Source organism: Hylobates moloch, unplaced genomic scaffold (assembly GCF_009828535.3).
Source record: "Hylobates moloch isolate HMO894 unplaced genomic scaffold, HMol_V3 SCAFFOLD_13, whole genome shotgun sequence".
Taxonomy (NCBI): domain Eukaryota; kingdom Metazoa; phylum Chordata; class Mammalia; order Primates; family Hylobatidae; genus Hylobates; species Hylobates moloch.
In genome coordinates this window covers 27,593,415-27,611,199 of record NW_026652288.1, presented here as the reverse complement: position 1 = coordinate 27,611,199, position 17,785 = coordinate 27,593,415, and the positions used below count along the sequence as shown (strand labels likewise).

Here is a 17,785-nt window from a genome sequence, read left to right as displayed (position 1 = left end):
CCGCTTATGCCCTTCATCCTCAGACAGAACTCCCTGCATTATCTATCTTAAGAGGTTTCTTCACCCCTCTGTTAACAACTGTTGCATGTATCTGCTCAAGACAATCAGTGTTCAATCTCTAATGACTGTTAAAAACTCTTAAGTTTTGTCTGCTAAAACAGCTGGCGTCTTCATGCCCATTCATTTTTCAACCTAATCAAATATTCTAAGTTTCATCCACCTGCAGGGTCAGAATAAGCCATGGTGATTTTTCTCCTGCCTCCATAGATTTGCAAAAAGCAATGAACAAGGAAAGAAGGCTGTCTCAGAATCAAAAATCTCTGGATCTCCCATCTATTTCTGCTACATGATTTCTCTGAGTTTTGTTAGATGAGAGTGAGCTCCTGTTTTGCTCTGCTTGCCTGGGTCTTATTCAATAGTTCTTGTTATACTGCTTGCATGGACACTCTTTACAGACTGCCTGATTCTAAAATAACAATGTGACAACAATAACACAGTGAAATAATGATATATCATACCACATATTATTTATTATATATAACATACAATAATATCACCCGCCATAATGTGAACATTATGACCAAGCACTACTGTAAGTGCTTTATATGAATTATCTCATTTCACCCCCATAACTACTTAATAAGGTCATTAACGCCATCCCCATTTAAAAGAAAACTGAAGCACCGAAGGTTATGTGACCTATCAAAGGCCATTAAGCAGTAAGCAGAATTAGGATGCAAACTCAGACCTCACTGACTGAAAAACCCACATGCTTACCATCACGTTATCCTGCCACACAGCCCCTCTAAAGATGGCTCCCTGTGTTCCAACCCCTGTCTAATCTGACTTCCAGCTTCTGCCCACGCCCGACCCTCCCCAGCCAAATCTTGCTTTATTTCTTCTGGTCCTGGCTCTTTTTCTTTTCTCCAAAGTCATCTTAAGTGTTCTGATAAAAGATTGTTGAATTATTGAGTAAATTTTCCCATGTATCTTCTGATTCTACCTCAATCTAACTTCTGTGTTTGCTTTCATATATGCCAGTAAACAACTGAATTCCTGCACAATAGCAGCTAAATGATAAAACATCTAGTAATAAAGTTAACAGTAAGCACACAGTATGGAAGAACTGCTTTAATTGTATTGATTGTTCTCTGGGTCTGCCATACAGCTATTATTTTAGGTCTTCCCTTCCTGTATTGAATCACTTATTTTCTTGTTTTACCTTCTTGCTTTGTTGGAGCATATATTCCAATAGCATCCTAAGAAAGGGAGAAAAGGAGATAAATTTTTTGAGTTCTTAAAAGTCTGAAAATGTCTAGTTTTAAATTTGATTGATAATTTGGGCAGGTACAGAAGTTGGCCCAACAGATACATTGTCACAGTTTCATGAATGCAGTATTTTCTCTTATTTTTACAAGGATACTAATTATAGCTTTAAAAAAAATTCTTCTGTACCTTGCATTGTCCCTGTTTTGCTCTCTGTCTTTCATGTTGATGGCTTTCCTCAGACTGATGATTCCTGGCTGTGCATTTCTGTTAAAGAATGCATCTCTAACATGTAAATTTGAAGCCCTTTATACATAGGTGGAGTTGTCAACGACTGAGCTTCACTGTAGTGTTATCAGGCAGCATACTGGCCTTTTTACTGGAGGACTGCCAGATTGATTATCTGGAGTTCTTTCTCTGGGACCATAAAATAAAATGTGCCCATATGGATGCATATATTCCTATGTATCAGCAAAATTTTAATTACTGGGCCAAGAAGTATACAAATTTAAGACTTTTGATGTATAGTAGTCCCCCCTTATCTATGGTTTTGCTTTCTGTGGTTTCAGTCACCCTTGGCCAACCCTGACCCTTGGTCAAGAAAACGCAATGTTTGGTCTGAAAATATTAAATGGAAAATTCCAGAAACAATTCATAAGTTTTAAATTGCATGCTGTTCTGAGATTGTTCTCACACCTTCCAGCTCTGTCCCGCCTAGGACATGACTCATCCCTCTGTCCAGCATAGCTGTCTACACTACCCACCCATTAGTCACTTAGTCGCTGTCTTGGTGATCAGATCAACTGCCATGGTACAGCAGTGCTTGACTTCAAGTAATCCTTATTTTACTTAACAAAGTACTTCGGGAAAGCACAAGAGTAGTGATGCTGGCAATTCAGATACATTAATGACAAGCCATAAAGTGCTTCCTTTAAGGAAAAAGGTAAACGTTCTTGACTTAATAAGGAATGAAAAAAAAATCATATGCTGATGTTGCTAAGACCTAACATAAGAACAAATCTTCTATCCATGAAATTGTGAAGAAGGAAAAAGAAATTTGTGCTAGTTTTGCTTTGCACCTCAAATTGCAAAAATAACAGCTACAGCGTGTGCTACGTGCTCAGTTGAGATAGAAAAGGCATTAAATTTGTGGGTGGAAGACACCAGCATAAACGTGTTCTGACTGACGGCAACAGAGTTCCATCAGAGGTTTCAGGCATCTACTGGGGGAGGTCTTGGAATGTATCCCCTAATGAGAAGGGGGGACTACTATATTCATCTATTTCATGATTCAAGTTAAATCTCAGTTCCTCAGAGAGAGCTTCTCTAACCTTCAGTTCTCAATTTGCCTCTCATCAGGGTAATCTCCCTTCATTTCTCTTTCTCAATTAATTAAAAAGAGGATTTTTTTGTTAACTAAATTATGGTATGTTTCCTAATGAAACAGTATACAACTATTTAAATGAGGTTACAAAAAGGTATGTAGAACACGGGGTTAAGCAAGACAAATTTTAAGAATTAGAACAAGATGGAAGGGGGGAATTTGTCCTACTGGCTATCATGACATTTCACAAGACTGTAATAGTTAAGAAAGTATGGAACTGGCACAAGGACAATGAGGCTGACTGACCAAAACAGAAAGCCTGGCAACAGGCCCATGTGTGATATAAACTTGACATCCATGGGCAAGGATGGCCTTCTCAATAAATGAGGCTAGGTCAACCAATTATCCATATGGTGGGGGGGTAGGGGAGACAATATCTCTGTCTCACTCCATATTACAGAAAAAATAAATTCCAATTTAAAGACCAAAAAAGGAAACAGGAAAACTTTAAAATTCTTAAAGAAAGATGTGTGACTTCTGGATAGGCCCAGATTTCTTAAAACTCTCTTTCTCTCTCTCTCCCTCACACACACACACACACACACACACACACACACACACACGTGCACACAGGCACATATATTCAAATCTAAAAAAGAAAATACTGTAGAATGTAACTTCATCAAAATCAAAACTCTTGGATGTCAGGAGCACTAAAATAAGAATATATGCCACAGACTTTGTGCAGATATTTGTAATACATGTAATTACCAAAAGATCAGTATCCAAAATATATAAAGAATGCTTTAAAATCTATAGAAATATACAAACAATCCACTTAAAAGATGAACAAAGGATATCCCAAAGGAAGAAACTGAATTGCCAATAAGCATATTAAAAGACTTTTCACCACAATAGCAATCACAGAAGTGCAAATTAAAACCATAATGAGATACCAGGTCGCACCTCATCAGCTTGGCAAAAATGTAAGTCTGACAATATCAAGTACTGGTGAGGCTATACAGAATAGTAGAAACTCATTTCTGATGGAAGGAAATTGATTCAATCTGGCAATATCTAATAAAATAGAAGATGTATACATCTTAAGAGTTAGTAATTCTATTTCTAGGAACATACCTTTGATGAGTAGCTTTCAAATTTTTGATCACACATTATTTTCATTATGAGCCAGCATACACATACTTACTTATTTAACTGAAATGAAAATTCACAAAACAGTGCTTATTCTTACTGTGACACATTTTGAGAGTTTCCATTTTGTTCTCATTCATTTTTTAATGTTGGGGTGACTCACTCAATTGATTTTACAACCACTAATGGGTAAATACACTCAGTTCAAAAAACTGTCCCAGAAAATATTCTCATACATATTTTCTTGTGCACATGTGAGAGAATGTTCGCTGTGGCACTCTTTGTCAAAAAAATAATTTAAACAGTGTAACAGTCAATCAGTAGAAGAATGCATTTAAAATGAAGGGCATATTCATACAATGGAATACAAAATATCAGCACAAAGGAAAGAACCAAAGCTGTAAAAATCAACACAGATAAATTTCATTAACTTTATACTAAGCAAAATGGGCAAGATACAGATGAATATATATAGTGTATCATTTGTACAAACTTTTTAAACATGCAAAATAATACTGTTGAGGAATATATTTATGTATAATGAATACATAAAGTATGAAGACGGGCGTGGGGAAAAAGGGGAATGAGATCAGGGAAAAGTACAGAAAAGTCAAGTGAACAACTAAATCTAAATTATTAAAAACTGCCCATCTTCAGACGAGATTGGGTGCAATCAAGGTGGTATGGCCATAGACAAAAATTAAACTATTGCCTCCCAGGGCAGCAGCTTCCTTCCAGACACAAGGCTAATAAAGATTCAGATTGCCAGCTAGAGAGACTCATGCAGCCAAACTGAGATCAGTCTTCAAAGCTTACAGCACTCATCCTTTAAAAGTGTTCTATCTATTTAGTAATCAAGTACTTACACTGAGTATCTATTTTTAACTAAGTAATGAAATTCAGAACATGGACAAAAAAATGCAATAGGTAGTTGTGGGCGGATGAGATGTCACAGCAGATGCCCCAAACACAGCCATGTGCCAGTAAGGTTGAGTCACTGCAATATGCTGAAAAAAGATACTGAGGCTCAGCTGCCACAGGTTGCAGTGAGCCCTCTCTGCTTTCCTCACTGTTGTATTTGCCAGGCATCAGTCCAGAATGCTGAACAGACACTTAGACATCTTCAAGATTAGAAAAATCACTAAAAATGACAAAATATGGCATCTTACAAATAGCACATGCTTGTGATCAAATTAACACAGAGCAAAGAACTAATAAACATTCAGTAAGCTCATGGAGTAATTCCCTAAAATTAATAATTTGGTCCCTTCAGATCTCAGCCTGTATTTTACCTGGAAGAGTAAATCCAGTATTAGATAATACACTTTACTATAATTTCTTTTTTTTTTTTTTTTTTTTTTGAGACAGTCTCCCTCTGTTGCCCAGGCTGGAGTGCAGTGGCGTGATCTCAGCTCACTGCAAGCTCCACCTCCTGGGTTCACACCATTCTCCTGCCTCAGCCTCCCGAGTAGCTGGGACTATAGGCACCTGCCACCATGCCCAGCTAATTTTTTGTATTTTTAGTAGAGACAGGGTTTCACCGTGTTAGCCAGGATGACCTCAATCTCCTGACCTTGTGATATGCCTGCCTCGGCCTCCCAAAGTGCTGAGATTACAGGCGTGAGCCACCGCACCCAGCCTACTATAATTTCAAAAATGTCAACTCATTTCAGGGAACGTCATTAAAAAGAATTATGCATAACAGAATGTAAGCAATACATTATCAGGCCAATAAAAATCCTTCCAAACCACAAGAACAAACCACTCTGATCCCCAAAACAAGTAGTTTCTCAAGGAAAACATCTAACTCATTCATTCATCCATTCATATCCTACTTACTACATTACATGTGAAAAGTACCAAGATAGACCTTAAGGAGGTATAAACATAAATTAAACAAGAACTTGGCCCTTAAGATACTGATGGCCTAGCAATGGAGTTTAGAAACATACATAGTCTTAAGTAAGGTAGAAAAATCTAGGTACCATAAGAGAAATATACATGAATTGCTATTTAAAAAAAAAAAAAAGAAATCTTGCTTCGATTAGGTTCTTGCCTATTTCGCCTATGAACCAGATCTAGAATACATACACTTAGACCTTATCTCTTCAAGGCCAAGTGGACACATGTAATAAGAGTGGTTCTTGTGACCTTTAAAAATTGTCTCCTCATTTTATACCTTTTATTTATACCGTGTCCTATAGGGTATACCTCTTTCAGTTAATAGAAATTAGACATGTAGATCCTACCTCTCATAACTGTGTCTGCTGAAGATCTAAAAGAAAGGGAAATGCCAAAAGTGACATACCAAAAAGAAGCCATTCTTTCCCCTAACTCTGTCACTGTTTTGTTACAGAAATGAGAAATTCACACTTCGGCTGATGGAAGGATTGAAGAAGGAATTGTTAATGAACTTCTAAAGAACTTCCCTGAATCTTTCAGATAAGGACTACACAAAAGGCATCAATAATGTTCCATATTAACGAGGCCTTTCACATCATTTTATGAATGTGGGTAGAGGTATTTTTATTTCTTTTTTTAAGCTAAAGAAAGTAAATTCCATACATATTAAATGTCATTAAATGCCATTTCACCTATTTTTCAGGCAGTTAGTCCAGAAAAAGCTAGGACTAGGCCAGACACAGTGGCTTATGCCTGTAATCCCAGCACTTTGGGAGGCCAAGGTGGGTGGATCACCTGAGGTCAGGAGTTTGAGGCCAGCCGAGCCAACATGATGAAACCCCATCTCTACTAAAAATACAAAAAATTAGCCAGGCATGGTGGCGGGCACTGTAGCTACTAAGGAGGCTGAGGCAGGAGAATCGCTTGAACCCAGAAGGCAGAGGTTGCAGTGAGCCGAGATCGCGCCATTGCACTCCAGCCTGGGCAACAAGAGCGAAACTCCGTCTCAGAAAAAAAAAAAAAAAAAAAACGCTAGGACTAGTGGATTCATTTCAAATTTGTCATCAGATCCCACTATTTGCACTTAAATCTTCAACTAAACATTCAGGAATTTGAGAACACCCAAAAGGGAATCTGTGAAAAAGAAGCAACAAGACTTTATGCTGAAAAACGTAATTGGTTTCTCAGGATACTGATACAAAGAGTAAGAATTTCAGGTTGATATCAGTTTACATATACCAGTCACCAGTCACCAGTCTACTAGCCATCAGGCCCCTGTCAGGTCTTCATTACCTCTGAAAAGAATGTCTGTGACATGCTAAAAAAGAAAGATTTATTTCTACTTCCTGTATATTCAGGTCAATGAACATTCCTGGTTGATGGGTTGGTTTTATTTTTTTTCTTTATTTTTGTTTAGAGAAAGGGTCTAGCTATGTTGCCCAGGCTGGTCTCAAACTCATGGGCTCAAGTGATCCACCTGTCTCAGCCTCCCGAGTAGCTGGGACTACAAGCATGTACCACCGTGCCCAGCTCAGGTTGTTTGTTTTTTGTTTTTAATGACAGCTTTACTGAGATATAATTTACATACCATAAAATCACTGTAAAGTGTGCAATTTGATCATTCTTCATATACTCCCAAAGCTATGCAACCTTCACCACTATCTAATTGTATAACATTTTTGTTACTCCAAAAAGAAATCCCACACTCAAGCAGTCACTTCTGATTCCCCCAGCCTCTGGCACCCACTAATTTACTTTCTGTCTCTACGGATTAGACTATTCTGGACACATCACATAAATGGAATCATATATTATGTGACCTTTTGTAATGAGCTTCTCTCACTTAGCACAGTGTTTTCAAGGTTCATCATGTACTATGAATCAGTACTTCACTACTTTTTATGGTTAAATAATATTCTATTTTTGATATGTCAAATTTGTTTATCCATTCATCACTTGATGGACATTTGAGTTGTTTTTGCAGGACTTTTGACCTGCAAAAACCTTAGTCATCTAATCTGATTTTTCATTTCAAGGATAAAAAATTGAGATCCAGTGAGAAAATGGGAACTGCCTCTGGCTACACAGACTTAAGACTATCAACGGACATCTGAAATGCCTTCTTTTCTCCAAGCTCACCCCATTCCAGTAAAAGAAGAAAATCCTTAATGTGTTTGTTCCTAGCAGTAAAATGCAAGATAGGCTAGGTCCAGAAGACCTGAGGTGGGAAGGAAAAGAAAATAGGATTAGGCACAATCTTGTTGAACCAAAGCAACTTATGAAAAGACCAACAGTTTTAAATCTTCAAAAACACAGAAAAAAAGAGATGAGCACAATGCAGACATAAAGATGTTATTTTTAATCAAAGAAGGAAAGAAACACGAAAGTGTGGGAAAATCCTGAAGAGTTACTCTGAAATATCCAGTGATCCATTTGAAAATCTTTTTATTCTCAGACCCAGAAGAAAAATATACTGATTTAAAGATCCCAGAAAGAGGAAATCAAAGTCAAAACCACAAACTGAGAAGAAATGAGCACAGTAAAGGAAGTACATCACTCTACTTTCTGCATGCCAAAAATTACAGTGAGGGAAACTGGAAAATACCGTTTTGAGATCTGATCTTGATGACTTCAATTAGAGATGGAGTCCATCTAAAGAAAGCATTTTGTAATTTAGGAGGCTCCAATCTGTATCTAGATTGTCTATAATAATGTGGAAATTCAGACTGAATGAATCTTATATACAGTCTCTATTTCCGAATCCCCACTTCCTACCACCATTTATAAGCTGGGGAAGTCTGTCTGAGCACCAGGCCTGCTGCTTGACTAAATGGCAAAAATCCTAAACCAGTAAAAAAAAAAAAACCTAAAAAGTCACTTTCCAATCCCTGGCTTATCTAAGGATGAGAGTTAATTTATAAATCCCCTAATGTGTATAGTTAACTTTTAGAAGAAAAAAAAAAAGTGACGACTTTCTTCTTATCAACTCCACCAGAGTTCTTTCTACCAAATCCTCTTGCCTCAACAAAAAAGCAGCTAACCTAACACTGGCAAAACGGCTAGCAAATAGTAAATGCTCCATAAGTATTTGATTAATGAAATTGAGGATAATATCAGATGTTTTCAAAAACATCCTACTATTCCAAAGAAGTATCTTAGTTTTTTATCCTACCACTAAAGAATGTTAAGTCAGTATTCTTATACCCGTCTTTAGCTTAGTCAAACAACAGCAAGGTGTGTAGACGGCAAAAGGCAAAAGAGACTAACAAGGAGACGGATGAAAGAGAATCAAGAATACAACATTTCTGCTTTTACTGTTGCTGCCGCCACTGCTAACACCCCTCCAAACCCAGCACTGCATGCTTGTCTCAGAGTCCATCCTGTTACCCAAATGATCCCACAGCAACCTCATGGCACCGCCATGAATGGAGACACACAAGGGCACCATTCACTGTGACAAGACACTGACATGCACATTGTTTTGCCTCCTGCCAGACTACGGGATGCAGAGAGGGTGCAGACTGAGGACCTTGAAAAATCAGCTTTATGTGACATCATGGTGGACGTGTGTGAAAGGTACTACCCACAGAGACACTGATATGAGCATCACCAGAGATCTTTCACACAGACCACAAGCTCTCTGTCACCTGGGAAGCAGTGGCAGACCCAGCTGAGCAATGTGGACCCAGTTGGGCACAAGCAGCTCCAGACTCAGCTGGGCACAAGCTGCTGGCCCAGTTGCTGGAGCCTAGTGAAGAGGACAATATGGTGTGCATCCTCTATGACAAGATGTACGAGAATTTCATGGAGGAGGTGGACACAATAGATAATGAGACCTACCAGTGGAAGAAGTGAAACTTTGACATACCCTAGCCACTAGCCTGAGTGCTGGCTCAACTTAATCCTACCTGGAGCCAGCCCAATCGAGGTAGGGTTCAAGTATGTGATGGATCTAACTCTTAGAGAACAGTTTCTGCAGAGACTAGGCTTCTATCGGCACATCTGGCTGCCAGACTGGGGCCTGGGGCCCTGGTCCAGTGATTCCAGGTGCACCTAAGCGGAGAGAGATGGGAAATGGCAAAAGGTGGATGCCCTTGAAAGGAACAACTCTACCACCTGGAATCTAGGATGCCCCTACCCCAGCCATCATCTTTGTTGTCTATACTAACCAGACTAGACAACAGTAGTACAGTGTGTGCCCGAGGAGCCCCACTCATTCTAAAGCTAGCTGCCCCTGCCCAAGCCATGGCGGCTTCTTCAGGAGGAGGCCCTGTATCAGGTCAGTGAGATTCCTGGCTGCATCTTTGTCCATATTGACAGCTTCATTTGTGGATGCCATATCCAAGAAGGTACCTCGAGCATGGCCCGTGCAAACTTGCCCTAGTGCCCAATGGCTATGCCTCCCACAAATCCCAGAGTCTGGTGAAATTTCCTCCATCTTAAAAAAAAAAAGGCAACATTTCTAGTAAGAAAGTACTCAAAAATGATGGGGATATGTCAAAAGGACCCAAATGCCACTTGATAGAGCTCTCAATGACAAAAAGCTGGAGCAACTGACCAACAAAATAAATGATAATAATATTTAATTTATAACCCACAGAGGAAAATAAATACCTAAAAATTCATACTGGCATAAGTAAATGACTGAATAAATAAATAACTGAAGGAGAAGGAAGAGTGTTTCTTTATAGTAGAATTCAAATTAATAAATGGGGAGGAATGAGAAAAAGAGAAAAAGCATGCTTAGACAAGGACCAGAGTAGTAATAATTATAGGCAAGAATCATCCATGGATGCTGAAATTAATGGACAAAAGGATGATGAGAAACTGGATATTTGCAAAGTCTCAAAGCATCACTCAGCAAAATACAGTACTTAACTAATTACAAGGAGAAAAATCAGTTAACTTTACAGTGATCACTTAACCAAGTTATCAAAGTTAACTTAGTGGTAAAAAGGCATATGGATATCATATATTCCCTGATCTGATGCATTGAGGATGGTACAACAACACATCTGTACTACACTTGGGGAAAAAACGTATTTTTCACTCTAATGAAAAGAAAACATTAGACAAACCCATGTGGGTGCAAGTTTTAAAAAATAAGTAGCCAGTACTCTTTAAAAGTGTCAAGGTCATGATAGGCAAAGAAAACTTGAGGAAATGTCACTGTTGGGGAGACTAAGGAAACATGATGATTGGATCCTGGAACAAAAAAAGGCATTAATGGAAAGACTGGCAAAATTCAAATAAGACCTGTAGAACAATTAACAATATTATAACAATGCTAATTTCCTGTAGTATTTTTGTAGCTCTTTGTAAATCTAAATTTGTTTCAGGAAAAAAAAAAATCTGTTTTTTAATGCAACATTTCTAGGTGTGAGATCTTGCTGTTTCAACCCCATTGTGAGAAATGACCCATTTTGGCTATTATAATTTTCATATTAAGAGAGTTTACCAAATGGTATCAGATTCAGAATATGTTTGTTGCTGGACTGCAGCAAACACAATAAGAAAACAAGCCAATGAATGAAAAACACACTTTTAAAACTCTGACAGCATGCTCTTCACAAAGAAAAAACAGAAAAAAAGACATGAACATTCTAGTCATAAAACAATGGCCCACAACACAAATAAAATAACCTGAAACATAAAATGTCAAGAACTGAACAAAACCAACTGAATCAACATATGATGAGATGATGACTTGGTGGGTTTCTGTGGCGGTCAATTTTTATGAGTCTGGTAAGGAAGGGCTGTCATTAGGTAAAGGTTGAATTGGTTCTGGTACATTCACTGAATTCATTCTGGTACATACCCAGATTTCAAGTCAGTTATCCTCAAACAGTTTGTAGCATCCAGTCCCACTTTTCCATTCCGGACCACACTAGATATGAAAGGGGAGAGCATTGGAGATATTCGGTTCAAGGCCACTTCTGGGGACATTTTAACTTCACTTGTAAATCACCACTGAAAGCAGAAGGAAAGAATAATGATCAGGGCTTACAAATGGACTAGATACAACACGCTGCCTGAAAACTGGACAGCATACAGCAGTTCCTCTTGCATGAACAAACAATTCATTTCCCATCTCTAGCGCAGCCTCTTCCAATGATCCTCCAGAAGAAACCACCTCGCTGCTGCTCAGCTACTCAAGACTGGGACTACATCACTGCTTTTCAGGAACAGAAGGAACTCCTGAAATACAATTCCTTCTTCCTTCCCAAAGCTGATTTCTACACTGCCACACTCTACTCAAAGTGGTCCCACTCTATCTCACAACTGACTCGTTCTACTTTAGCTGAGTCCAAGGAGCCCTTGCTAACAATTCTCTATCCCAACACAAAAACACACACATCACTGAGTTAGCAATCTCTCCCTGTGTGTCCCCACGAGGAGTAAAAACTTGATGGATAATACCATATAAAACTCTACAACAGGTTGACCTGCTTGAAGCTATTACTTACTAGAAATTATTTACTGCTGATATATCTTTCTTTTTTTTTTTTTTTTTTTTGTTGAGACAGAGTCTCACTCTGTTGCCAGGCTGGAGTGCAGTGGCGCAATCTTGGCTCACTGCAAACTCCGCCTCCCGGGTTCAAGTGATTCTCCTGCCTCAGCCTTCCGAGTAGCTGGGACTACAGGCGCCCGCCACCACACCCAGCTAATTTTTGTATTTTTAGTAGAGACGGGGTTTCATCAGGTTGGCCAGGATGGTCTCGATCTCTTGACCTCGTGATCCACCCACCATGGCCTCCCAAAGTGCTGGGATTACAGGTGTGAGCCACTGCCCCCGACCTACTGCTGATACACCTTTCTTAATACCTTTCCATCCACAGTGTAGTATAACTACCTGCTTACGTGATCTCTTCCCTGCAGGGACTATGTTTTGAATCCCCAGGGTTTAACAGAAATACCTGGCACATGCTAAATACTCAATAAACATTTTTTAATAAATAAATGAGTAAGGGGACAAAAGTTAGAGAAATATTTCAGTATGGAGAGAAGATAATGTGCCCCCTCCCCAAAATTTGGTAGGGGAATAGATATAACAAAATCCAATGGACAGATATAGCAAAAATCTACTTGACAATTAAATTATGAAAACATACACCTATGCAGCTATCAAGCAACACAGACTAACATGGATCTTAAGATATTTGACTTTAAGGCACTAAGTCCTTACACTTAAAACCACAAAAGTAGAACCAATACATCATATCTAAATTATCTGGAAACTCATAGGGCTGGGGCAGGGAGTACAAGAATTCTTCTTAATAGATTTCTAAATGAAAGCCTCTTCCTTCAGAGGAACAAGTTGATTCAAATGATCATTTCCCTCCTCAATTTTAAAGAATAATGCCACATCAAAAGAAAATTAATTTCCAGCAAGTTACCAGTAAATGATGCTCTGGTTCTAGTTTTCATACATTATACCACATGAAAACATACAAGTCCTTGCTAAAATAAATGTTGAAAAGTAGAACCTGTTTCAGTTTATTATTTCAGATAGTAAATAATAAATTTATTTGCTAATTTATAGCTCAAAAAATAATAACACTTTGACCCTATATAGTGATGACAACCAGAAGTATCTTCGAGATTAACACCTTTATATTCATACTTCAGTTCCAAAATCATCCTTTTTGTAAATATAAAACAAGCTCTTCTTCTGACCACTTAACAGATGACCGCCCCCGACTATTCTCTCATTTCAAAGTAAGACTAAACATCTAACACTGTACTACCAATCATAAAAATCATGTACTTTTTTAAACATTTTATCACTTATAAGGAGCATCCACATATATTACTGCAGTTGATCTTCACAAGCCTGAGGTAGTAAAGAATTTTAATTCCCAGTTTGCAGATAATATGGGTAATTATTATAATTTCATTCCGAACAGTATACTAATCCACATAATCTTGAAGCCTATTTTTTTTCTATTCGCCAACATTTCCACCTTCATGTCTATGTCACAATTCTTGAAGGGATGTTTATCAAAGTCATATGCTAAGTACAAATATACCCATCTTATAAAAAAGCAAAAGGGTCTCACCTATATTACAGAATTGTTCTTCTGTGTTTTTTCCCCACAGTACCTATTATTACTTTATCTCTTGTTTCTGCAAAAGAAGGAAACAGAACCAACACATTCTAGACATCTATCTACCCATTATCAGGCATTATATTACTCATCTCTATCTGTAATTTCATTTACATCCCCCCAAGTCTGTTCCCTGAGAACAATAATTGTTCCCATTTGACAAGTGGAAGCTAAAGAAACTTGACAAATGGAAAATTAAAGCTCAGTAAAATAAAGTAACTTGTTGAATGTTGGAAGCTGGAGGATCAGAATCCGAATCCGGATTCTCCAAGTCCACTATACCCATCTTTCTCTCGAATAAACATTGGTAACTTGTATCACCAAAGAGAAAAGCATCAAGGTGATTTTGTAAAGCGTGTATCTTATAAAATGTGAACAGACAAAAAGTAACAAATTTAAACAAATGATTGCTTTACCACTAGAAATAAACTGGACTATTGCTGGCCTACTGCTGAACCTGGTCTGAGTGATTCACTAGTCAAATGTTAAAGGGAACAACCTTGCTCTAGAAGCCAAACCATACTAAGTGACAACAATACATTCTAATTCAGCAACGGTCGTGACTTTAGGATGACACCTTAGGGAATGAGTTCTCTTTATTTCCAGGGCAGCCATAATACTATTTTTTGACAGTGCAAGGTTTCACGCAGTAGTAAAATCTATTTCAACCACGAGGAGGTGTGACTTCTCTAAAAAAAAAAGGGGGTGGGGTGGGGAGTGGAATACAATGACTCCAAAATCAGAGGTCACTTAGCCAAAAACACTGGTCCTTTGGTGCAGTGAACCGGGTACATGGACAGGCAGTAACCACCGGTAGTAACTCTTACGCATGGCAGCACTATAATACACCCCAGATATACAAATATTTACGGTGGTCAGAGTCCCCTGAATGCTACTCCTGCAATTAGTATTTCCTGATTTTGACGTATTGCCAAAGGAAAATGCAAAATTACAATTTTTGCAAGGGTCTGCTACCCCAAAATAAAGTTACAAAAGGTCCTTTGATGAGAGGCCTGGGGATTACAAAGACGTCTAAAGCACCATCCAGGTTCTTGCAATTAAAATGAGATGACAAACACGGAAACATGTGCCCTGCTGACGTCATGGAACGGAAAGGGGTGGCATCCTGCTGCGTCACGTCGACGTCATACAGCGCACGAGGGAAGTTACACTGGGGAAGCAATTTCCCCCAAGGGGCAACATTCGAGAAAAACAAGTTAGCTCAGACCCGAAGAATGACCACCCCACTCTAGGGGACGTCTTAAAAGGGACACTCTCCCCTCTTCCAAACTGTATGATTCCCCTCATCAGGCAACAAGGAACTAATACTCGGGGTTTACAGGGACCAGGGGATGGGCCAGATATGGAGAAAGAGACGCCTCTGGCCTTGGGGGCTCGTTCTTGAGGGGATCAGCGTGATGGGGATGAGAAGGGCATCTTTGGAACGGGGGCCTTCCCTATAGGAAGAGGAGGCGAGTCCCCTGGCCATATTTAAACCACAGTTCTCCACGCCACCTGTGCGACTCGGGATCCAACCTCCCCGCACCAGCCCCAGTCCAGGTACCTGGAACTTAGTCCGATCGGTAACCGGCGACTACGTGGGGTACAGGTACCCGAGCGCGCCCCCGACCGACGCACCGACCTGCGCGCGCGCCGCGGGCAGGATGCGTGCGCACTCCCCGGACGTCCCGCCCCGCCCCCTCTGCGGCCCCGGAGCTCGGCGGCGTGCGCGCCCCCGCGCCGCGCCGAGCCGGGTGCTCGGAAAGGCGTCCCCGCGGTGCCTGACAGTTCCTTCCTCAGCGCCTGCCCAGTGAGTGGCGAGGAGCGCGGAGTCTCGCCATATCAGAAGGGCCCTGTTACGTGAGGCTGTGCACGGAGACTATTCCAGGAAGAAGAGGGGACACTTGGTGGGCGGGGTGATTTCGGGCAGTCAAGTGGGCGACCCGCGTAGGCGTCTGAAAGGCCCGCGTCGTTAGGGAGGGCAGGAGTGGCGTCTCTGGTTACGGGGTCGGGCAAAGGGCAGAGGTTACCGTCCAGGTTGGACAGCAGCACCGTTGAGCGATGGCGGCATCTGGGGAACCCCGGAGGCAGTGGCAAGAGGAGGTGGCGGCGGTGGTAGTGGTGGGCTCCTGCATGACCGACCTGGTCAGGTTAGTCTGGGGCCACTCAGTCTGCGGCTCGGGGGAGGAGGCGTGCCGTGCGCTATGCGCCCAACGGGCTGGGTCTCCAGGGATAGACAGTGCCAGCTTTGAGTATGAGCTGCAGGTTTTCGAAGCCCTCAGCCTGTCTTCCTGGCATGAAAGAATTTGAGTCTGTAAAGGTAAATCTCAGGGGAGGGGACGTAAGAGGCCAGGGTTTAGTGAAACCTCTAATATTACTCAAAGCGCTCCCCAAAGACCTGCCCTCCAAAGATTTGCACCCCCAAAGACCTTTCTTGGCCCGGCTGCTGAGCCTTTCCCCAAACGAGCCAGGGAACTTTGCCCACGTCATTTTACCTCCGAGAATGTGCCTACCTCACAGGGTTGTTGTGAGGACTAAATGAAGTAAAGTGTTTTGTCAAGCATAACTATCCAAATTGGGTATTCGTCTGAGCTTATTGTATAAAATAATGAGTTGAGCAGAAATCAAAAAGACTGTCACCTTTCACCATGTTGATTGTCAGCATTACTGCAGTATTTTATATTTACAGCGTATTTTTCAGCAAGCCAAGTATGAATCAGAATAAAAACATAAACACAGTATTTACAACCTCTAAAAACTATGATCAAATTATGATAGAAAATATGCCAAATGAAAATTGTTAAGTCAGTAAGATTGAGTAGACAGATTCTTCTGATTTGTCTTTTTTTTTAATTAAGGTAGCTTTTCTGATTACAAAAGTAATGTATGTTCATTGTAAAAGTAGTAATAAATTCAGATATTCCAAGAAAATCCTACCACTCCAATTACTGCAGTTCAGTCTTTTGATGAATATCTTTTCAGATGTAATGCTACTTTATGCTATAAAAATGATCAGGTATACTACAGTAACACCTCATTTGTCCTGAAATGTTGCTTTTCCAAAGGGTAAGAGAGAACATGGAGCTAAACAAAAAGGCCTTGGGGCAATCAAAATAAGTCACCAAATTGCTGCACCAAACCACCTGTATTCTACTCAGAAAATAGGTCTAGGGTCCTCATGTAACCAATTTAACCTTACCTTAAAATATTTATAAGCTGTGTTACCAAATTTTCACTGAGATTAGAAAGGTGGGAGTTAGAGAGAGGAGAGACTGCTAGAGGCAGTTATAGTGACTGATGAAAACTTGAGGGTAAGTAGGAGACTGTGTAACAAGAAGAAGCAACAAAAGAATTTTAAATACCAATGACCTTTATTTTTCCACAACTATTAGAACTATTTTGTCAGACACTGTGCCAAGATAAAAATACTTTACTTTGGTGACAGAGCATAAAATTGAATCTAGTTGGAGACATTTGTTGAAGAGGCCTGTACATCTTTTTCTAGAGCAAGAGTCAGTAAACTTTTCTGTAAAGGGCCAGATATTTTAGGCTTTACAAGCCATATATGGTCAAGGTCACATTTTTTTAACAACATTTTTTAAATGTAAAAACCATTCTTACCTCCCAAGCCTTACAAGAACATCCTGCAGGCCATAGTTTGCAGACACCTGTGTAGAAAGAACATCACTGTGTTTACAACACAATATAGCAATTGATTTTACTGGTGATGACTCTTTTCAAGAAAAGGTTATATGGTACTTAATAAATTTTGTACAAAAATAGAGCATGTTATTTCACTTTAGAAAAAGTTTCATCAAAAATTCATAAAGTTTAGTTACATAAAGGAATAAACCTTCAGTAAACCTTCATCTAAAATGATTCATTCCATGGGAAATCTACCTAGCTAAATGTTTACCATGATTTTATGTGTGAAGTGGCAGAAGAGTAAGAAAACTAAAGTAGACTGGGCGCAGTGGCTCATACCTGTAATCCCAGCACTTTGGGAGGCCAAGGTGGGCAGATCACCTGAGGT

The 17,785-nt window shown here is 39.8% G+C and overlaps 2 protein-coding genes across 17 annotated transcripts in view; one reads left to right on the top strand and one right to left on the bottom strand.

The window, feature by feature from the left end:
• BABAM2 (BRISC and BRCA1 A complex member 2) overlaps window positions 1-17,785 on the bottom strand; it is a 576,872-nt gene that overhangs the window by 441,116 nt on the left and 117,971 nt on the right. For 4 of the 10 annotated variants that reach the window (XM_032172577.2, XM_032172583.2, XM_058426955.1 and 1 more), the window contains exons 1-3: window positions 15,317-15,436; window positions 13,705-13,771; window positions 11,463-11,614 (exon numbers count right to left, since the gene is read on the bottom strand). In XM_032172577.2, coding sequence (XP_032028468.1) covers window positions 11,463-11,590 — 128 coding nt within the window. In that variant the 5' untranslated portion in view covers window positions 11,591-11,614; window positions 13,705-13,771; window positions 15,317-15,436. Of the gene's footprint in view, window positions 1-11,462; window positions 11,615-13,704; window positions 13,772-15,316; window positions 15,437-17,373; window positions 17,421-17,785 lie in introns of those variants that run through there. The other 6 variants (XM_058426956.1, XM_032172576.2, XM_032172580.3 and 3 more) reach the window with 3 other exon arrangements.
• The window catches only part of RBKS (ribokinase), a 110,404-nt gene continuing 108,146 nt past the window's right edge, over window positions 15,528-17,785 (top strand). For 2 of the 7 annotated variants that reach the window (XM_032172585.2, XM_058426958.1), the window contains exon 1: window positions 15,528-15,902. In XM_032172585.2, coding sequence (XP_032028476.1) covers window positions 15,814-15,902 — 89 coding nt within the window. In that variant the 5' untranslated portion in view covers window positions 15,528-15,813. The remainder of the gene's footprint in view (window positions 15,903-17,785) is intronic. The other 5 variants (XR_004251314.2, XR_004251313.2, XM_032172587.2 and 2 more) reach the window with 3 other exon arrangements.